The 23,362-nt window shown below is 46.1% G+C and overlaps 1 protein-coding gene across 2 annotated transcripts in view; it reads left to right on the plus strand.

The window, feature by feature from the left end:
• SNX30 (sorting nexin family member 30) overlaps positions 1-23,362 on the plus strand; it is a 116,790-nt gene that overhangs the window by 86,794 nt on the left and 6,634 nt on the right. For both annotated transcript variants that reach the window (XM_030292693.1, XM_030292694.1), the window contains exons 7-8: positions 11,522-11,608; positions 22,146-22,298. In XM_030292693.1, coding sequence (XP_030148553.1) covers positions 11,522-11,608; positions 22,146-22,298 — 240 coding nt within the window. The remainder of the gene's footprint in view (positions 1-11,521; positions 11,609-22,145; positions 22,299-23,362) is intronic.

The raw sequence follows: 23,362 nt of genomic DNA on the forward strand, positions 1-23,362 counted from the left end.
TTCCTGCTAGAATGACTCACTGTCTCTTGTATACTCTATAAAACTGCTAATGAAACAAACACTTTAATTAAAAAGACAAGATTGGGTCTGGCTCTCACAGTGGGCAGGAAAATGATATGAATTTCCTTATCAGTAAGGTGGAAATGACGGTAGGTATGGTGATGATAAGGATAAAACTCACATGTGAGGTCATTAGCCTGAGGCAGTTTTGTTGGTAATTATCGGAACTGAGGCTGAAAACCACAGCTCTTGACTCCACGAATTTCCTACACATTTTTCTCTATTGCATTTTTTCTACTGAGACCCTCACATTGCATATTTAATTCTAACTTTCATTATAACTTCCAGTTATAAGTAATAAATAAGTCATGGGATGTTATGCACAGCATAGTGACCGTCGTTAATAATACGGTATTGTGTATTTGAAAGTTGCCAGGAGAGTGGATCTTAAAGTTCTTATCAAAGACAAATTTAGAGCCATCTGTGGTGATGGATATTAACTAGTCTTATGTGGGGAACATTCACAATATATACAAATATCCAATCATTATGCTGGACACCTGGAACTAATATGATGTTATATGTCAATTATATCTCAAAAAAAAAAAAAAAAAGACATCCTGACTTGCTTAAAATGAGCCAGAATATTTTGCTTTACTTGTAAAGTTAATAGTATCTGTTTTTGTAAACAAAAATAAAATTTTACAATCCCTGGGGTATCTTTGAATTTGTCTTTTATATAGACACATCCTCCATCAAAAATCCTCCCTTAACCTTGCTCGACTGAAAATCTGATGCATACACAGTCCTGGGATATTACAATACAAATTACTTTGTTCTTGCACTTGGCAAGTATGTTAGTACTTAATATATATTTGTACTTGAAGTAGGATTTCACGTTTGTCATTTAGCACAGGTTTATCTGGCGTCTTTATTAGAATATAATTATATAGTGAGATACAAGCTTATGTGAGTAACTGAAGTTCTACATCAAAGAAACACTTGTTTGTTTGCTCTCTTTCTTCACCCCGTGTATGAGGCATATGTATTGAGTTTCTTATTCACTGAGCCTGAAAACATATAATCAGGTTACTCAGGCTGGGAGAATGGGAGTGTATGCAGTGTTTTTTGGGAAGGGCAGAGGAAGGAGGAAGTGTTGACTGGAGGTCTCTGAAACCTTAGCTCTGTCCCATCGGTGAGCTGAGCTAAGCCCGGTTATAAAGAGACAAGGTCACCTGCTCCCTTTTTTCCAACAGGAAAAGGTCTCTGCAGAGTGGTCTGGGTAAGACAGGAGTCACTTGATGACAATGCCACGATTACATGGGTCCATGACCTCCAGCATTTTCTCCATGCAGGGCTAGACCAACACTCAACTATTTCAAATTCCTAAGGATTGTCAAGGTTCATGTGGCCAAGTCTAAGGACTTTGGGAGAAGGGAATAAGTGTCTTAAGTGGCTCCCTTGCCTTTGTCTCATGATATTGCTGCTCTTCAAGAATTCTTAGCTTGACTTTTTTTAAGTTTATTTAGTTTTGAAAGAGAGAGTGCCAGCAAGCATGGGGGAGGAGCAGGGAGACAGGGAGAGAGAGAATCGTGAGCAGGCTCTGTGCTGTCAGTGCAGAGTCCAATGCACGGCCTGAACTCACAAACCGTGAGGTCATCACCTGAGCCCAAATCAAGAGTTGGATGCTTAACCGATTGAGCCACCCAGACACCCCTCTTGGCTGAGTTTTATTCCTCTGAGAGAGTTATATGATTCCATTTCCAAACTAACTTTGTGATTTTGGAGGTAAGTGGGATAGACTTTGCTATTCAACATGAAAACTAAACATGCAGTAGAGAGCTTGCTGGAGGCCTGGCTGTGATGTGTTTGGTATCAACGACTGGATGTTTTTCAGGACTGAGACAGTCCTTCCAGTTTTGTTTTGGCGGGGAGGTCTTGGTGTGTTGATGTTTCATCAGTCTGTTTCTCTATGATGGTCTTGAGTGGATCAAAGTGAGAATTCGTCCTCATCATTTGGAGTCAGGGGCCTGGGCCGTAGGAATTTGAAGTACATGTGGGTCAGCTGATTCCCACATGAAGAAAATGTTGGAGATCATTGAGGTTCTCCTAATGGGGCTAAGGTGAAGGCTCCTCTCTGAGTTTGAAAAGGTCTCTGGGATCATCTTGTCTCTCTTGTTTACCTTATAGATGAAGGAATAGAGCCCCACTGATAAATCTTTACTCTGTTCCACGGCCACAGTTCTCAAGAACAGTCACCTGGTATCTGTGTCTTTACTATTGGCCAAGAAGCAAACCAGATCAGTTCCAGCTTTTCAAGGCTGAGTCTTAAATTGTCTCTCTTTAAATGCACTTGTGGCTGGGTATGTTCTGTTCCATTTGGAGGTAGAAAGAAAGCACAGAAAAGGTGGGGTTGTTATCAGGCCTTGTGGAACAGATGAACAATGTTCAGTGAACAATGAGGACAGCTTGTACTAGAAAGACGGTTGAAGTCATGTATTTCAAGGATGCTGAAGAGAGAGAGTGAACGATGTGTAAGAGGGAGGCGTACCAAAGTTACCCTCAGGTCCAAGACTCAAGTTAAACACCCTGAAGATATGTGCAGGTGAGCCCTTATATGGGATTTCACATCCTATAGACTGTGTGTAAAACATAATTAGGATAGTGATAGACTGGAAGAGAACATCTTAGAGTCCTTACCAAATTTTGGGCAGTGCCTTTTGAATACTGGCATCCTTATGACCAGGACATGGGTAGGAGAAGCTTTAAGAAGGTTAGGGTAGAACTGTCTTCTTTCCCACTGCCTTATTCATAGAAAAGTGGTCAGAAAATGTTTAATTGAATTTGACATGTCAGTTTGGAGCATTAATAATTATATAACGATTGTATGTCACGTATCTTGTTATTTTTAAAAAATGGGTTTATCTACAACTCAAAGAGCATGCTTATCTCAGAGGTCTTGCTGAGTGACAAGGGTAGGGTGAGGGTCAGAAAAGGATGGTAAGGAACAGACACATGGAGAAGGTGGCCTCGGTTGCAGACTTGAATCAACATGTAGGAGTTAGCTGGGCAAGGACCAGAGAATTGACCATTTTAGGCAGAAGGAGTAGCTGGTACAAAGGTCCTAAAGCAGAAATGACCTTGGTGGTCTTTGCAGACCAGAAAGGCCGGTGTGAGTGGAGTCCAGTGAGCAAGGGAGCAAGTGGGAGGAGGCAAGGTCAAAGAGATAGGTAGGGGCCAGGACACGTATAGTAGTGTCTTCTTAAAGGCCATGGTTGGCAAGAGTCTGGATTTTAATCTTAGGAACAAAAGGGAAGGCATTTGGATTTATGCGGGGGAATGACAGGATACAATTTTTACTTTAAGCAGACAGCTAGTGCTACAATGTGGAGAATGGGTTGTAGGGAATGATAGTGGAGGCAAGGAGACATTCAGGAGACCATCACAAGGAGCCATGTGGCAGATAGCCATGGTGGTAGAGCTTGGGCTACAATGGTGGCTTTGGGTAGATTTTGAATGAAGGGCCAACCAGACTTGCTGCTATATTAATGTGAAGTAAGAAAAGGAAGGGTTGGTGATGACCTCTAGGTTTTTGGCTTTAGCGACTGGGTGGACAGTGGTTCCCGTTCATTGGGATTGGGAAGTTCGGGGCAGAACAGATTGGGCAGTTGGGAATCAAGTTGTTTGGGCCATATTGAGTGCAAAACTGCCTATTAGTCATTAAAGTAGAGATGTCATGGCAATTGGTTATGAATTTAATTCAGAGTGAGAATAGAAATTTGGGAGTCATTTGCGAATAGATGGTGTTTAAATCCATGGGAGGGGAGTAGACCATCTAGTGAGATGAGCTCCATGTGAATAGTCTAGGTCTGGCCCTGAGGCATGACAATATTTAGTGGCCCAGTACCTAATTATGAGGAGGAACAAGTGGAAAAGGAGACTCAGAGGATTGGTAGGGTAGTAGAAGAAAAAAAGTAGAGGAAGCCAAGAGAAAAGTTTTTAGAAGGATCATGATCAATAGTGACCATTGTATTCAATAATATGGGGGTCATTGGTGATCATGATTAGAGTTGTGAGATGTAGATGCAGAAGTCTGGTTTTAAAGACAGAGTTTTTCGGGGCGCCTGGGTGGCTCAGTCGGTTAAGGGTCCGACCTCAGCTCAGGTCACGATCTCGCGGTCCGTGAGTTCGAGCCCCGCATTGGGCTCTGGGCTGATGGCCCAGAGCCTGGAGCCTGCTTCCAATTCTGTGTCTCCCTCTCTCTCTGCCCCTCCCCCGTTCATGCTGTGTCTCTCTCTGTCTCAAAAATAAATAAACATTAAAAAAAAATAAATAAAGACAGAGTTTTTCTTCGAGTTGGAGATACTTTGAACAATGTTCCAGGATAGCTTTTTTCAAATGTCAGTTATTGGTATTTTTTTTGCGGTCTGCCTACCTTTTTCCTTACAAGCCACAAGGTGGAGCTAATGAGTCAAGTGATGAGGCTTTACGTTTGGTCACTCGTAGTGCTTTTGGGTGTGGGGATGGGTTAAACGGGTGATGGACATTATGGAGGGCACTTTTTAAGATGAGCAAGGGTGTCATATGTAAGAGATGAATCATGGGGTTCTGCTCCTCAAGCTAAGACCACACTGTGTGTTAACTAACTTGAATAAAAAAAGAAAAGAAAAGAAAAGAAAGAAAAAGAAAGCAAGGATGAAGATTTTCTGGCAAATTGAGTTGGGGGGGGGGAAAGTCCTTTTTCCTAAACAAAAGTAATTATAGATTGAGGGCCTGATTTCTTGAAAATATGAAGAAGCAAGATGTAGAAATGTACATGATCTCAAATGTTTCAAAAAGTTAGAAAAATATGTGAAAATTAAAAATCTGAGATTCCCAGGGATGGCAGACTAAATATATAAACTTCTTTTTCATGAGACCTCACCAAGATAACACTAGAGTGTTTTTGTTTTGTTTGAAGTATAAGGCTGCAAAGATAAAAAGCAGCAGGGGAGGAAATAGTAGCAGTACAATGGGGACTGGAAAGCAAATTGAGAGGGGATAATGGTCTCAAGTGCCTCAAAAAAGCTGTCTTTGAAGCTGACTGTGCAGGGAAAAAACTAAGCAGCCACCTGGTTTACATCATAGAATCCTTCAAAAAAGGTCAAGAATTGGCAGTGCTAAGTAAGTAAGTACCTCTGGGATTGGGGGAGAGAAAGCTAAAGAGAAAAATTAGGAATCTGTTTAAGAAGTTAGAGCTTCTAGTTCTGACCTCCTTCCGCACACAGGGGTGACTGTCTCTTCTATACTCTTCCAGAACTGGAGGCATATTCTCTGGAGGGTAACACAGAGGGTCTCTGGACACAGGGGCCCCAGGCACCGTTGAGGATGGGGGCTAAAATCCTAAAATCAGGATGTTAAGTAAAAGATTACCAAATGTTGACACTTTAGTCATCTTCCTGTGCTTGGCTCTCAGCCTTATATCTTCCCTTCAAGGATTAGAAGAGCCTTTTCTAGAAAGTCTAAACAGACCAAGAGAAGAAACTTGAAGATACTGGTATTGGAGAAGGTTCCTCAATGAAATGACCCAGCAGGGTCCCTGCAGAGAATTGTCAACAAGCCGTCAACATGCAGAGAGCTTTCAATTAGGTTTTTAGTGTTTCCCTATTGGATGAGTGGGCAGACAAGGTCACTGAATATTTAAGAGAAGGTTCTAAAATGAATACCAAGTAAAAACAAAGAAAAAAAAGTATTACCGAGTGAAACATCATTGAGGGAGCAAAACATTTCCAAGAAAAAAGAATCATTAATATCTTCAGAAAGAGATGTCATAACAATAAAACAAGAATTTTTTAGTATCTAGAGAGCAGAGAGCTCATGGAAATTAAAACCATGATAGAAATGAAAAAAAAAAAATTAGAAGTTAAGGAAGTCGCCTGTAAAGTGAAACAAAAAGATGGATGGAGGATTTGAGACAAAAAAATACATTTGAAAATGAGAGGACCAGAGACCTTAGTATCTACCATCTGAATAACAAGAGTGCCAGGAAGAGAAAACACAGAAATGGGAAGCATCAAAGAAGTCGTTCAAGAGAACAAACTAGAGAGTGAAGACATACCGTGTTACCAGTTGTGCCCAGAAGATGAGAGGTCCCCTTCTTTTGTGTTTTTCTTTATATTCCAAATTTTCTGTAACAAATACCTTTTTTTTTTAATTAAAAAAATTTAACTTTTGTAACAAATATCTCTTAAAACCAGGGGCAAATCTGTGGTTTCAGTATTACCCACATGGCCTAGAAAATTTAACTCACAGGTGGTCCATTTCCAATAGAATGAGTCAAAAGAGCATGTCAAAAGGGACCACCTAAGTTCAATCATTTAATCAGAAATTATGTTACCAGGACCAAGTTCGGTCTCATGTTCCTGCCTGCAGGTAAATACTCTCCTAGAGGGCCACCCAAAACCTAGCTACAGAGCTGTGTTGGGTATTTGATTTTTATTCCCATTTGATCATCTTTCCTTACTACTGAACACTCATTATTCTACATGAATGCCCCTTGGGGGGGGGGTGTTCTTTTGGGTCACCAGCCCCTGGCATATCACAGTGTGAACCATTCTGCTCTGCAGTTCCCTACGTGTGGCTGAGCAGTCCTCACTGCTCTCATCTGCCTCCTCAACCCTGCATCCTAACGTCCCTCTTACGAAAAGATTTGAAGCTTCAAAAACCTTCCGGACGTGAGGAGGCTTTTTGGTAGCTGCTGACCTTTTGCGTTGGGAGCTGTTTTTGCACTACCTCTTCCTCCTCCCACAAGTTTGTGAGCCCACAGTCTCACCGGCCGAGGACTGAGCATGAGCTCTGGGGGTGGAGCTGGAATGTTGAGATTTCCAGTTGATCCTGACCATTGCGGTATTTTCCTGGAAAAAATCCAGTACAGAGATTGAACGCCAAACCACAGAATGTGTCTGATTTAACTTCCAGACACTGTTGTCATTGTAGTTAAGTGGTTTATTATTAGCTTGTTATTAGCATTTTGGATGACTGGTATTATATGTCCATTGTTTAACTTTCTTTTATTATGGAAAAATTGAAACATCTAAAAGCAGAGTGGAAGTGTAACAATCCCCCATATCCCCATCTGCTTGCTCGAGCAGTTGCCCACTCATGGCCCATCTTGTTCTAGCTCTGTGCCCACCTGCTCTCCACCCCTTGGATTATTTTACTTTCATTTCATTTCATTTCATTTTATTTCATTTCATTTCATTTCATATCATTTTATTTTATTTTTTATTTTATTTTATTTTATTTTATTTTATTTTATTTTATTTTATTTTATTTTATTTTATTTTATTTTAAGTTTTCTTTATTTATTTTGAGAGAGAGAGAGGGAGAATGTGCACACACAAGCAGGGGAGGGGCAGAGAGAGAGGGAGAGAGAGAGAATCCCAAGCAAGCTCTGACACCACAGAGCCCGACACGGGGCTCAGTCTCACCAACCATGAGATCATGACCTGAGGTGAAACCAAGACTTGGACACTTAACTGACTAAACCACCCAGGTGCCCCCCTTTGGATTATTTTTTTTAATGTTTATTTATTTTTGAGAGAGAGAGGGAGACACAGAATCAGAAGCAGGCTTAAGGCTCTGAGCTGTCAGCACAGAGACCGACACGGGGCTCAAACCCATGAACCATGAGATCATGACCTGAGCCCAACTCGGATGCTCAACTGACTGAGCCACCCAGGCACTCGAACCCCTTAGATTATTTTAAAGCAAATCCCGGACATCAGAGCACTTCATACAAAAATATTTAGTACATATCTCTAAAATACAAGTGTTCTTTTAAAAAAAAGAACCACATTATCATCACACCTAAAATTTTTTCTTAAGATTTCTTCAAATAGCCAGTAAACTGATAAACCGATAAACTCCTATGAAGCTGGAGTGTTCATTCCCCAGGGTCTCAGGCACTGTTTTTGTAGGTGTTTTTCCAAATCGTGATCCAAATAAAATTCATATTTTGATATGTTTCTTAAGTATTTAAAAAATCCCTCCCCATCTGTTTTTCCTTACAATTTATTTGCTAAAAAATGGAGTCATTTTTTTTCTCTACATTTGAAAAGAAGGGTAGTGAAGTACCATATTACTAGGACCATTTCAAAATCACGATGAAGGGTTCTACATTAAGAAAAACCCGCAGCATATGAGAGAAATTTATTTCACGTCTGATTAAAAGCCGCTTCCTCCTCGAGGCCCTTCCTGGCTACTTTGTGGACAGTTCTGTCATCCCCCAAACCCTTGGCGCTTTACGTCCTGCTGTCTTATTCTCTTTTTCCTCCTCAACGCTCGGCACTGCCTCATTCATTCTGTATTAATATACTTTACTGTGTGATGTCTGCCTCCTCTCTGGAATGTGAGCTCCGTGAAGGCAAGAGTTTTGTGTGTGTTGTTCTCTGCTGTATCCCCAGGGCCTGGGTCACGAATGAAGACACAGAAAGGCAGGGCAGAAACAGGATGAGGACGGCTATGTAGGAGAAGAGCAGACAGACACAAAGTAGCAACGTGTCTCCATGCACGTCACCTTTGGATTTATGGTACCCACTAGAATCAGGGACCCCTACAGAGTTCTCTGAGACGCCCAGACGGTGAATATCTCTTGCTTGTCACTCAGGGATGGAGGGACCTCTCTGTAGCTGCTGACTGGGCCTCTTGGCCCCTGCAGTCTCAGGCTCAGGCCCCGTTAACCACAGGGTGGTCTGACCAGTTTTATCAACATAGCATGTGCTGTTTGGAGTACGAGGCTGCACCTTTCAGGTCATCACCAACCGTGAGCAAAGATGCTTCCAACGAGGATGGTAGTCTTAGTTCAGCTGGATTCAGAACATGTTTCCCAACCTGTAGCGTGGTTGGGATCCCAGTCAGACTGGGAAACCCCACGCTGTGGGAACTCACTCAGGAACTGCCTGAGTGAGTCACCACTGTGCTGCTAGCAGTGTGACATCAGCCAGGTCCCTCGGCTGTACCTTAGTGTTCCCATCTATAAAATGGGGATAATACCCTTTTACTTCTGCAGGGTCATCGTGAGTCTTTTCTGCTGCCCAGTGAGGTGGGGATGTATGTGCAAATCCTCCAGCAGCCTGCATGAGAAGGCAGCATTCTGGTCACTTCAGGTGATTTGGGGGTAGCAGGTGACCGAGGAGCCAGGGAGGGTCCACGCTAACTAGGGGAAGGAGTGTGGCTGAATCTGGGGATCCCCTCACCTGCTTTAGGAGAGGGAGAGGAGACAAATTTTGTCTGGTGTGGCTGTGTGAGGCTGACATCTCTTGCCATCCCTCCCCTTCTCGGGTCTTGGCATCCTCAGCAGAGAATCTTGGAACGGAACGGGGGGGGGGGGGACAGGAAGCCCCACACTGTGCTGACTGGATTCCAGGGCATTGTTCTGAGAGCATTTCTAGCTTTGGTTATGCGGTTCTTGCCACAACTGACAGAGAGTATATCACTGGAACAGCTCAACCCGTTCCTAGCCTGGGTATGTGCTTTTTCCAGGCGGATATGAGGTGTGCCATGAGGGGAGTCCACGGCAGTGATGAGGAGGCCAGTTGGCCCCTCCCTGCTGTCCCGTCATGCCTTGGGGAACCGCATAAGTGTCTCCATGGATAGCACTGTGTGTTTCTTTCTCTTGGGTAGAGATTACAAGTTTTTATTACTGCTGGTACCAGACTAGTAGACTTAGAATATTTTCTGGGTTCTATGAAATCCATAAAAGACCCCTAACTTTTTTGTGTTTTTACTGTATGTATCTATGTGCTGTCCAATATGGCGGCCACTAGCCAGAGGTGGCTATTTAAGTTTAAATTCAAATCAGTTAAACACAAGTTTATTTATTTTTTTTTTCAACGTTTATTTATTTTTGGGACAGAGAGAGACAAAGCATGAACGGGGGAGGGGCAGAGAGAGAGGGAGACACAGAATCGGAAACAGGCTCCAGGCTCTGAGCCATCAGCCCAGAGCCTGACGCGGGGCTGGAACTCACGGACCTCGAGATCGTGACCTAACACAAGTTTAAATCCAGTTCCTCGCTCAGACCAGCCAGTTTAAAGAGGTCAATCAGCAGGTGGGGCTAATGGCCCCTGTATTAAGTGTGGATTATGGGCAGTTTCCAGCATCAGGAGAGAGCTGTGTGGAACAGCACTGCAAACATCCCTACTCAAAGCTTGATGGGTGTGGGGAGGGAACTTCAGAGCACTCAGGAGAAAGATGAGTGGCAAACAAAAGATAAGTTCTTGTAAGTTTTACCTCATGTTCTTCTCAAGGTAGAATTCTTCTCAAAGGAGATACTTCAGGGGAAGACTTGAGTTTGCCTGTGTTGGCACATTGCATGAGAAGGTTTCCCCCCAGAGCGCACTCAGCTGTCCAGCTGCTCCTCACTCTTTAGCACATTATCAGGGACACAAGGTGCCCCCCGCCTAGCCAGGGAATGGCTCCTCCTGGCCTGACTCCATACTGTGCTGGAGGGTGCCTATGGGAAAAGCATGAGATTGGAAACTTCGTAGCGCTTTGTGACTTCTGAGGTAGTGGGCGAGAAGATTCTTAATCACTCTTAATTTGCTGTTCATGCTTCTTACACTCAAAGAAGGAAAAAGAAACCCTTGGAGAAGCAGATGTTTTTCTAGACTGTGGATTGCATCCTTTTCTGTCCTACCGAGTGTGGTCTTAGTAGCTGAGCCAGAACCAGGTGAGGCAAAGGAGACGCCCAGGGCACAGATTTAGGGAGATGCTCTGCTCAGGTGCCGACCTTGCACTTACAGGAGCCCGAGACAGATTTTTCTCCTTAAATTTTGCATCGTGGGCACCTGGCTTGCCTCATCCTGGTCCTGTCTAGGCTGGCCCTATTTGAGCTCGTTTATCACTCACTCTAGATGACGCACCATGTGGTTCTAGGGATTCTGGACTTGTACATAGATGCAGCTCTGTACTATGCACCTCTTCCCTAGCTGGAACCCCTCAGGTAGGGGCTGTATCTCTTTGATCTTTGCATACGTGGTCCAGAGGGGTGGACAGATGAGCGGCTCTTGGATCAATGAGTGAATCAGTCCACCAGCGATCAACTCAATGAATCAGAGTCCAGAACTCTCCTGACATAGACTTTTCCGTGAACGGTTCAGAGAACATCCTGGATTGTCACTCTCCAGGCTCCACAGCTGAGTCCTCTCTGCACACGGAGAAGCTGAGACCTCTCATCAGTGTGGCTGAGGATGGGCAGTGTCCCCCACTTGTCCTTGCCCGGAGCTTCAGTTGCTTTCAGTATCAGGCTGTTACTGTGCTGGAAATCTCTGACAACAGGCCGCCCCTCTTCCACCCCACTTCCTCCGGAGTCCGTGTCACAAGCCTGTGTCACACCACAGCCAGACTGTCCCGGGAGCACGCGGCTGGGCCTCCTGCGCCGTGATTTGGGGGAGGAAAGGGGTCGAGAATCAACTGCCTGGGCCTTAGAGGCTCCTTTGTGAACTCTGTGTTAACATTCTTCCCCTCTCTCCTCCCGCAGAGCGTACTGAAGAAGAGGGACCAAGTGCAAGCAGAGTACGAAGCCAAACTAGAAGCTGTGGCCCTGAGGAAGGAAGACCGCCCCAAGGTCAGGGGAGCCCCTGAGGGAGGGCTGGGCTCCACAAGGCTGCAGTCGCCTCGCTGGCGCTGAGTGAAGCCTTGTCCCCAGATCCACACAGCTAAGGTGGTCAGTGCCAGCTGGGCTGTGTTCACACTGTCATTTTTTCCTGTTTGTTCTCTTTGATGTCTTATTTCTGGAAGTTTCTTTTCCTTTTTTTTTTTTTTAATTTTGTTTTTTTAAATTTACATCCAAATTAGTTAGCATATGGTGGAACAATGATTTCAGGAGTAGATTCCTTAGTGCCCCTTACCCATTTAGCGCATCCCCCCCCCCTCACAACCCCTCCTGTAACCCTCAGTTTGTTCTCCATATTTATGAGTCTCTTCTGTTTTGTCCCCCTCCCTGTTTTTATATTATTTTTGTTTCCCTTCCCTTATGTTCATCTGTTTTGTCTCTTAAAGTCCTCATATGAGTGAAGTCATATGATATTTGTCTTTCTCTGACTGACTAATTTCACTTAGCATAATACCCTCTAGTTCCATCCACATAGCTGCAAATGGCAAGATTTCATTCTTTTTGATTGCCGAGTAATACTCCATTGTATGTATATACCATGTCTTCTTTATCCATGCATCCATCGATGGTCATTTAGGCTCTTTCCATACTTTGGCTATTGTTGATAGTGCTGCTATAAACATGGGGGTGCGTGTGTCCCTTTGAAACAGCAATTCCTGGAAGCACGGGGGGTTGTTTTCTGCTGTTTCCTGAGTTGTTTGTTTTTTTTTTTAAGACTTTCAGCATTGCCATTCAAGGGCATTTCCTGTCTGTAAAATGGGATTGACGAGAAAGGGAAGAACAGTCTAGATCAGTGTTCTCACAAGTGTGGTTTGCTTACTCATCCATAAGCTGTCGCCAATCCATGACAGGAAAGGTGCAGAAGCTGAGAGTCAGCAGTTTTATAGCAATTTGACACTTGTTGAACACTGAGCATGAGTGTTGTCAAACTAGCTCATGTGGAGCAAACTACACACTAGTTATGCATAGTAGGTCTACAGCTCTGTCGTGTTGGGGAAAAAAGCCACCGAATAGTGGTTCTCTACCACAAAGTTTAAGAAGCACTGATTGAACTTATTTAAGATACCCCCAGCTACCGGGCTCTGGGTCTAGATAGAGGATCATACTGTAAAAATGCATCTGGTGTACTAGTCCTTGCCATGTGTTGCCTTTTCCTTCCCCCAGCCGGGATTAAAGACAAGAGTAGTAATAGCCGATGTGCGAGCGCTTACACCGTGCTAAGCTCTTTACCTTATCTCACTTACTCCATACGACAGTCATGTGGTTTGGGAGCCGTTATTATTCCCATTTGAGAGATGAGCAAACCAAGGCCCACGATCTCACAGCTAGCAAGTATGAGAGCCAGGATGACATCCTGCAGCCTGACCTTAGCACCTTGCCAGTTACCATTATGTTACTGTGTTCCTTTTTGTTTGCAATTGGAAGGTATAGTCGTTTTCTAAAAGGGGATGGGGTAGGGAATGTTATTAAAAAAATAAATAACAGGGGCCCAGGGTTCTGGAAAGTAGTTTTACATCAGAACTGTTTCTCTTCCTCTGCCTTGGTTCTTGCTGCTGTGGTAGCCATACTGTGATACACCCAGAAAGGAACCAGCTGTGGAAATTGGAAACCCAAACCTCAGAAGTGGCACACCCTGGCTCCATATAGCAGTTTTTTTTTTTAGTTTATTTTATTTATTTTGAGAGAGAAAGAGCGCATGAGTGAGTGTGCGAGTGGGGGAGGGGCAGAGAGAGAGGGGAAGAGAGAGAGAGAGAGAGAGAGAGAGAATCCCAAGCAGGCTCCGTGCAGCCAGCGTGGAGCCTGATGCAGGGCTCAAACTCACAAACTGAGATCATGACCTGAGCTGAAATCAAGAGTTGGACACTTAACTGACTGAGCCGCGCAGGTGCCCCCATATGGTATTAAAATATATATATATGTAAATTGTTTCACACGATCACCACAACAGTCATCTGAGGCCCAGATTTCATGGGTGAGGAAAGAGCCACAAAGCAGCTTGATGAATTGCCCAGCTTTGTTGATACCCAAGGTCTTTATCCAGTGTGCTGGGCGCAGCAGGCATACAATACATGCCTGTGGCATGGCCGCCCGTGTCACCCGTGGTGACCTACATGAGAGTGAAGTCTGCATACATCTGATGGAAATCCAGATGATACGGAGAGGGACTCTTGTCACTGGCCCAGTGTGTGTAGCTGGGACTTGGCCAGAATGCTAGGCACCTCTCTTCCATTCCTCTTGCCACAGGCTGTTGGCCTGCTTCCGTCCTGTGTGTTGGGACCATGATGGGAATGCAGCTGTGTGCACAGCCACCCTCCGTCTTCCAGCTGCCCGTTGCCTTGACTAGTTCCTAGCCATCCCTGTGATATTCTGGAACACAGTGCCATTTGCTGAGCCCATATCTCCGTCTCATTTAAAGGAATGACAGGAAATACTGTGTTTATAGATTTCAAAATTTCATTTCAACAATTTAGCTTTCCAATATAAATATAGAAGTCACTTTTCCTAGCTAGGGAGGGAGGGCTGGCACATTCTGTCACTGGCCTAGTTTGGAAGCCGAAGACCCTGTCTTTGGAAGATGTTCTGACAGCATTCATCGCTGCTCACCACTGAATACAAGCTTTCTCGCAGGCTGGTTTGTCATTTAATCTCTGTTGAGCTCCGTACGGGACAGTTCCTTTGTAAAGACAGGAGCCGAAGGTTATGAATAATACGCCAAAGTAAATGCTGACCTTGTCCTGGCTTGCCGGCTGCCTAAAGGTCACAGCGCCTTGGAACAGATGGAGCCCAGGGAGCGGCCATTTCTGGCTCCCACGTTCCAGCCAGACAAGCTGCGGGGGCTCCTTTCTAACGCTCTCCACCTCTTGCCGGCCTGGGTGCCTCCTCTTCTCCCAGTGGGTGTCAAAATCTTCTTGCTATTGCTATTTTCACCTTCCCAGAGCATCACCTATAGGACTCTTCTCTTGATCACAGGAGTTCTTAGAAGAGGGGGAAGGGTTTCTTCCCAGCCGGTGAGACTAAGTAGGTGGCCTAAACATGCCTCCATTCTCTCACCACACTGTGGGCGAGCAGTCTTGGTCTGCCCTCTTTCTGGCAAGACACTGAGCCATGCCAGTGCTCATTTTGCCGTTTTTTTAGCAATTGTGGTAATTAACAAAACAGGGACTGTCGTCACGGGGGTGGTGGTGCCCATGAGTGTGCTCTCACCGTGGGAGCGGCAGAAATTGCGCCTCCAGGTTTGGATCTGGGACAGCAGCTACTTTGGTGGGTGGAGGAGGGCTCCGTTGGCGGCCTCTGCAAATGGAAAAGGGTTTGGTAGAAAGAGCACAGAATTTGGACTCCGATCACCCTGGGTTCAGTTCCCCAGCTCCTCAGCTCCGTCTCCCTGCTTGCACTGGTTTGCTCATTAGCCCTGTGGGCTTCATACGTGTGACTTGTGGAGACGTGAAGGTCAGCGCAGCAGTGTCTGATGTAGGAGCCGACGCTCCATTGGTGGAGCCTCTGCTTCCCATACCAGCTCTGCTCATCTCTAGGAGGAGTGCTGACCGAGAACCTCGTTTTCTGGTTTGTTGCCCTTATGGTTTTTGTTTTTAACTTTGCTTTAAAAAATTTTTTTTGACTGCCCTGTTTTAGGCATGGTTTCCTTGCGTTCTAAAGTTTCCCCTGCCTTCCCAGCCCTCCCGAATGCCTGTCCTCCCTGACAGCCCATCAGAGGTACCTAGGAAGTGAGTAGCTGAAGGTTTTGCCGTGCTTTGTTTCGTGTGTGTGTGTGTGTGTGTGTGTTTATAAAGTTTATTTATTTATTCTGAGGGGAGGGGAAGAGATAGAGAGAGGGAGAGAGAAAGGATCCCAAGCAGGCTCTGTGCTACCAGCCCAGAGCCCGATGCGGGGCCCAAACTCTCAAGCCGTGAGATCATGACCTGAGCCAAAATCAAGAGTCAGACACTCAATGGACTGAGCCACCCAGGTGACCCTGTTTTGTGTGGTTTTGAGCTCCGCTTCCCAGAGCTACCACCGGTGAGAGAAAAGCCAGAGTGTCAGGAAGTGGGTTAGGGCGATTCTTAGCCCCAAGGACCTGGCGGACTCTGTCAGTGACTATGGCGGGAACAGCCTTGTTCATAGGTCCGTCATGGGGATGCAGGAAAGAGAGTATCTTGCCCAAAGACGGGCAGTTTTCACAGGGGTCTGGGTGTGTTAACAACATCTGAGGGACGTAGCAAGCCTAGGGAATTACCTGTTTAGAGGTTGAAATCTTGAAAAGAGGCTCTAAAGAGTGAGGGCAAGTTGATTTTTGTGAAGCCGTGGAGTGGCTCACTGATCAGTGATCACTGATCACCTTTCCAAAACCCAGAAGAGAGAAGTGGCCTTGCGGGTCTCCTCGGCCCTCACTGCGAATTTCACACCAGGGTGGCTGCGTTAGGAAGAAGGGGAGGGATCCTGTGGCCCCCCGCTGCTGGCTGGAAGCCCTGTGGCTGTGGCTTGTCCGTGTGCGGGGGTGAGCCTAGAGCTGAGGGCAAATGTTAGTATCATAGAACTTAAAGTTTTGCTTGTTGTTAGGGTTGAGAAAACTCAGCAGACTCTGAAGAGGTTTCTTCTCAGGCAAGTGGACGTTTGAATTGCGTAGACTCGACTTACCTCATTTTAGCTTTGATGTCGGCGAAATGATAGGCACTTACTGGGCTGCCTTCTGCTGCACTTGTCAGGACCGCAGACTTGTGGAAATCCTCGAATATGATCCTCCCTAGAAGCCAGGGAGGACAGCAAAGCTGCTACTAGAAACAAAGAGGGGCTGAGGAATTGCATTTCAAACTGGACGGGAAGCTTATAGGCTAACATGAACAATAGGAGTGAACGTGAAGGGAAGACTCCTTTCGACGCCAACATATTCATGTGAATTTCCTTCCCACCCTGCTCCCAAACCCACAAAAATGCTTGAGCTCATCCCACATTACCCCTCTCCCATCGCTCCAACAACCCATATTCTGTAACGAAAATTCTCACGAGAGAGAACGGAGCCACTGTGACAAATGCAGCCTTGTTATCTACTTAGAGGTGTTATCTTTTGGAGTCTTACCTGGTGATTTTTTTCTGTTGTTGGTGTCTTGTGATAAGTGACAGCCAGCCGTCAGCATTGGGTATCACGATTGCCACGTCCTTCAGACACAAGATAGCACAACTCTGATGACACCTCAATCAAAAAATTAAAACACAGATGAGCAATGCTGGTTGTCCCTGGTCAGTGAACCGATGGTTACAAGGACACCATCCAGAAAGAAACAAAAGGGGGAACACCGGGAGCCTGAGTGTGTGGGCCGGCCGCCTTCCTCTTCATTAAGTTGGGCACCTTCAGTAGCTGGTTGCTTCAGACAGCTCATCCCAACTCCTGGTTCCTCTTGGTCCCTTCTTTTCCACCCTCCCCTCTCCTCCTCCTTCCTTCACCTCCTCCTCCCCTCTCCTCCTTCTCCATCCTTGTGTTACTATCGCTCTGCTCACTCTGACTTCCTTCCTGCTTCTGGGCTCATTTTTCTTAGTATCCTTTGCTGATCCCCTTATTAACCCTACAGATTTAGGCTTCTCCATGAATTCCACCCTTTGACCCTCCAACCCTCTCTTTGATTTCCCCATATATTAAAAAATTTTTGCATCATGGCAAGATACACATAACCAAAATCACCGTCTTTACTGTTTTTAAGTGTACGGTTCAGTCATGTTAAGTAAATCCACACCGTTGTGCAATGGGTCTCCAGAGTACTTGTTTTATCTTGAGGAACTGAAATTCTGTACCCATTAAATTAGTCCCCATTTCCCCCTCCTCCCAGCCCCTGGAAAGCACCATCGTGCTTTCTGTCTCTAGGAGTTTGACTACTCTATCACCTCTTGTAAGTAGAATCATATAATATTTGTTTGTTTTCATAACTGGCTTATTTCACTCAGCAAAATGTCCTCAAGGTTCATCCATGTTGTGGCATGTCAGAATTTTCTTCCTCTTTAAGGCTGAAGAATATTCCACTGTATGTCTGTACCCCTTTTTGTTTATTCATCCATCTGTGGACAGATACTTGAGTTGCTTTCACCTTTATCTGTTGTGAATATCGCAGTGGATATGGGAGGACAGACATCTCCGTGAGATCCTGCTTTCAGTCTTTTGGTATTCACCCAGAAATGGAATCGCCAGGGATGCCTGACTGGCTCAGTCAGTAGAGCACATGACTCTTGATCTTGAGGTTGTGATTTCCAACCCCCCCCTGGGTGGAGAGATTACTTAAAGATAAAATCTTAGGGTTACCTGGGTGACTCGGTCCGTTAAGCATCCAACTCTTGATTTCAGCTCAGATCATGATCTCACGGTTGTGGGATTGAGCCCCGTGTCCAGCTCTGTGCTGAGCATGGAACCTTCTTGGGATTCTCTCTCTCTTTCTGTCTGTCTCTCTCTCTCTCTCCCTCTTGCTTTCTCTCTCTCTCAATAAACTTAAAAAAATAGGAATAGGGGCAACTGGGTGGCTCATTCAGTTTAGCATCCAACTTTGGCCCACGTCATGATCTTGTGGTTCATGAACTTGAGTCCCATGTTGGGCTCTGTGCTGACAGCTCAGAACCTGGGGCCTGCTTCAGATTCTGTGTCTCCCTCTCACTCTGCCCTTCACCTGCTTGCACTCTGTCTCTGTCTCTCAAAAATAAAATAAACCTTAAAAAATATGTTTTAAATAGAAAATTAAAAAAAAATAAGATCTTAAAAAAAAGAAGTTGAATTGCTGGATCATATGGTGACTCCATTTTTGTTTTTTTGAGGAAGTGCCGTACTAAAGTTTTACACAAGTGCAGGGGTTCCAATTTCCTACATCCTGGCCAACACTTATTTTTTTGTTGTTGTAGTAGCCGTCTTAATGGATTTGAGGTGGTTCTCACTGTGGTTTTGATTTGCATTTCCCTAATGATTAGGGATGTGCAGTGATTTTTTTAATAGGCTCGCTGGCCATTTGTAGATCTTCCTTGGATAAATATCCATTTATGTCCTTTGTCCATACTCAAACCAGGTGGTTGCTATGGTTGAGTTGTCTCAGCCCCCTCTTGGGTGGGGAGGGGGAGGCTCACCCTTCGCATGGCTGTAGCTGCCTCCTTTTTCTGGTCCACGGACCTGTCCTTTATCCTGAGCCCCACGATGCATTGTCGCCCCCCCCAGTCACCCAGACTATAAACTTCAGGCTCCTATCTGACAGCTGTGTTTTATTTCTCACGTGCAGTGGGTTGCCACATCTGTCAGTTGTGTCTCCACCAGGTTAGTCTGATCTGCCGTCTCCCTTGTGTTACAGCCGCCACCCTGGTTGCAGGGCACCTGGGGTGATCTCGTGCCAGTATATTTTGGTGTTGACTCATCTCTGATCTCTGGTGAAATCTCAGGGTGAGGTAGCATGGGTGAAGAGTGGTGTAAAGTATAAAAGAATATATTTAAAAATGTTTTATATTTGGAAGACAAAAAAGAAACCTTTTTGTATGACATGGAATAAAGTTCATAATGTTCATTCTTGCTGGAGGGGCTAGGCACATGCACTTACATCTTGTAAGAATAGCAATTTACAGTATCGATACTGATCCGAACTAAGAAATATTTGGGGGGCATTTAATCTATGCCGGGCACCAAGTATTCTATGCATATTATCTTGTTCAACCTCATAATAACTCTATAAGGTGGTTGGTATTATCCGGAAACAGAAGCTGAGGCATGGAGAGGCCCAACATCACCCATCTAGGAAGTGGTACCTGTGGTATTCAAATTCTGGAAGTCTGGCTCTAGAACTGTTTGTATAGTTAGAGGAAGCACAGGCTTTTCTATTTTCCAAAAAAGGGGGCAGCTGACCAAACCTGGCCTCAGGAACCCAGCCTTCTTGTTCTTTACTCTGCACCACTCCCCCCCTCACTCACCCCTGCCGCCATCTTGCTGGCTGGCGTTCTCTCTCTATGCTTTTGTGGGCACTGTAGCCTGTGAGCTATTCCTGAGGTGGGCCCAGGCATTGTCTCCCTCTCTCACCTGTACATACTGTCACTTTGGAGTGCCCTCCTCCCACTGTCTCCTCAGCGGGATTGATTCTTCAAGAAGGCCTGATCCCTCATCCAAGCTGCACTGGCTGTCCAGGTCCCCCTCAGCGTGCTTACCGCGGGGCTGGGTGAAGAGAGGGTACCAGTAACCTCTCACCCTGATGTCCAGGCACATTTAGTGCCTTCCCAGCTCAACTATAGGCAACCTGAGACGAGAGCCATCTACCGAGAGCAAAGTACCTCGGTCTTCCTCCGTGCCAAGCACAGAGTACGTCGTGAAAATGATGAGTCCCAAATGTTTCCCAAATTGAGGCTCAGGTAATCATAAAATCCAGAGCCATGGTTTTGACTCTTAACTTTTAAAAAATATTTATTTATTTATTTTGAGAGAGCGTGTGCGTGAACAGGGGAGGGACAGAGAAAGAAAGGGAGAGAGAGAGAGAGAGAGAGAGAGAGAGAGAGAGAGAGAGAGAGAGAAAGAATCCCAAGCAGGCTCCACACTGTCAGTGCAGTCTGACACGGGGACCCAAACCCACGCACTGTGAGATCATGACCTGAGCTGAAATCAAAAGTCAGATGCTTAACCGACTGAGTCACCCAGCTGCCCCTTGACTCTTAATTTTTGTGGGTCAACCAGAATTCCCGTCTTCAGAACCGACCTGGGAATCTTTCCTAGAAAAGAATTCCTTTGTATCAGAGACCCTGGCCTCCCTCTTCTCAGCGGGTCCTGACCAGGTTCCCTTTTCAGACCTTTGCTTTCCCTCCTGGCCACAGCAGTTTTGTTAAGCAAAGAGGAAGTTGCTCCAGGGAACTTGCACCTTGATGCTTAAATGCGCAGGAGCCAGGAGAGGAATAAGGGAGGTGGACTGTGCCTGCTGGAGAGTGAGGCCCGGACACGCTGGCTCACGGGGCCTCCGCTGAGGCTGGTTCACTGTGTTCCTGGGGAAGCCTCCGCTCCGAAGAGGCAAAGCGGGGGCTCACTTGGTCTTCACTTCCCCCCCACCGAGGTGGGCAACAAGTGACAGGTGAGGCAGCAGCAAAAGGCAGAGAGACTTCAGTCATGGCATCAGAAGAAAAAGTCAAGTCCTTTTTCTTTCTTCTTCCAGAACCTCAGCGCTTTGGAAAAGGCTTTTCTCCCTCTTCAAAGAAAAGTTCCTTACTTTTAAGTTTCCCGGGATGCCTCTCTCTGTCTCTTTCTTCCCAACTCCTTCTGCCTCACCAAAGCTCAGACCCCATGCCAGGCCAGCCTGAAACCCCCGCCCCTGGCTGCTCACGTTCCTTGCTCCCGCGTCTGCAGCCATCTCCACACGTTCTGTGTGGCCCTCGGCCCTTCTGGAAGCCCTGAATGTGTCCGGCTTCCTCAGCCTTTGCCTTCCCTTTATTGGTTTTTCTGGGTCCTCTACTTGCCTGTAAGGCCTGAGTATGAAACTTCCCAGGTTGGTAGGGATTGACCCCTCATGGCGCCCCACAGCTTGGAGACATTTGGGGTCACCCAGCACTTAGAATGCACTCAGCACTTAGAATGTACAAGGCCTCATTTTTTTGCCCGGAAGCATCTGGCAGGTGGGCGTCTGACCCAGTTTTAGGTATGTTGGCCCCTTGGCAGCCCTCAGAGGCTTGTGGTGCTCTTGAGTGAGGAGAGGAGCCAGCTTTGTGCTTTGGGGACCAGAGTAGCCACAAGGCCCTCCGACTGTGTAGGATGGATGAACTCACCAGAGCAAAGCAAAAGTCTAAACTTCTTTAAATAAAAGTTGAAATTGCCTGCTATATTTTTCTTCATGTTTCAGATTCTTTCGACATGCATAAGTGATCTTTTTCCTATTTCCTCAGAATTAACCTAACTTTGACTCATCATTTTTGATTATCTGCTATCTGGGGGAGCAGAGACAGGTCTCTAGATTACTTGTAAAGTGAGGTTCAGAGGAGCAGTGGGCCAGTAATCTTACTACAATTAATTCTGTGATGAATGAGGGTAGGCATTATCAAATGTCACAAGTAAGGGAATAGCTCCTATGATACGGGGAAACCTTTTCTGGTTTCATTACAGGACCGAGGAGAATAGTAGGGCAATGCCCAATAAGTGCCATACATTTGCAAAATCTACACGCATTTTTATATAGGGATGGGTAAAAAGGGGGAACCAAAGATATTGGACTCTGAATTGCAGTGTTTCTTCCTGTTTATAAACGGGTGGGGGTGGGGTGTTTCCCCCATGAGTCTCTGCTGTGCTTGGATGGGTTCGAAGACTTGGGTCAGGATAGCACTTTTCGGAATTCCTTCTTAGACCTGAAAACCCAAGGCTCTGCCTTCAAATAAATGCCCCTCACCACCCCCCCCGCCGAGGAGGGAGTGTGTTTATGGCATTTAATGTAGTGATTTGGCCTCAGGCAAGGGAGCTCGAGGCATGAGTCACCAAGTTACAGGTACAGAGCACCTCTTTAATGCACTCCCCTTCCAGGTGCCGGCAGATGTTGAAAAATGTCAGGATCGGATGGAGTGTTTCAACGCTGATCTAAAAGCCGACATGGAGCGGTGGCAGAGCAACAAGAGGCAGGACTTCCGGCAGCTGCTCATGGGAATGGCCGACAAGAACATCCAATACTACGAGAAGGTAATGAGTGTGCCGGCAAGACCCAGCCCTCTCAGTGAGGAAGCACGTCTAATAGCCAGAGAGAGCCTGGGGCAAGGGCCTGCCCGAAATCCAGCAGCAGCCACCCCTGCGGGTCCTTGCCCCACTGTGCGAGATGCGGCGCCAGGTTTGGGAGCAGAGGCCCCCGTGGGGGTGCCCACAGGGCATTCACGTGCACACGCTGCTCACAGAAGCGGCAGTTCTCTTCTCCCGGGCCCTTTGGGCCTGGCGGCTAGCTGCGCCCCTGAGTCAGGAGGCCTGCAGTCTAGGGAGAGAGCAGGACCCAGAGGGCCCTGGGGTCTCTCACTGAAAGCAAGCTCCTTGAGGCTCCTGGGGCTCCCTTACGTGGGGTCTGAGTCTAGTTTCTACTCCAACCTCAGAGTCACCAAGGAAGGAAGCATGGAGTAATTTTACCACTCCGCTCCCCAACTTGACCAAAGGATGCCTCTCTCCTCCTACCTGCTCAGAACTCCTTCCCAAATGACTCAGCACAAAGACCTGCTTCACCCCGAGCTCCTTCTACACAAGGTCTTGTGTGGTTCTTCTGTTGTGCCCTTTATGCAAGAGATTGCTCAAAGGGAGGATCATTTTGCCAAGTAGGGTGCTCTCAGAGGAGAGTGCCAGTCTTTAGGTTCTTGGCCCTTCACAAGGATCTGGAATGAAAGGGGATTGCTGCAGTGGAAAGAATATCCGCTTTGGCCACTTACTAGCTGCGTGTCTTAGACAAGTTACGTAACCACTCTGGGTCTCATCTTCTCCATATGAAGTGTGTGTGTGTGAGAGAGAGAGAGAGAGAGAGAGAGAGAGATGAGGAATAATGATCCTACTGCATGGAGTTGTGAGGACTAGCAATAGCGAATGTAAGATACATGATGATGTTTGGATCCGATGAAATGCAGTAAGTAGAGTTTCCTCCCCCTATATTCCCTGTTGGGAGATCTAAGAGTAGCCCGTTCAAGCAAAACATCTGAGGTCAGTAAGGAGGCGTGGGGTTTCCACCCACTCTGAGTCAGGTGGCTGGCTCACATCACCATCATTTACATCCT

This window comes from Lynx canadensis, chromosome D4 (genome assembly GCF_007474595.2).
Source record: "Lynx canadensis isolate LIC74 chromosome D4, mLynCan4.pri.v2, whole genome shotgun sequence".
NCBI classification, from domain to species: domain Eukaryota; kingdom Metazoa; phylum Chordata; class Mammalia; order Carnivora; family Felidae; genus Lynx; species Lynx canadensis.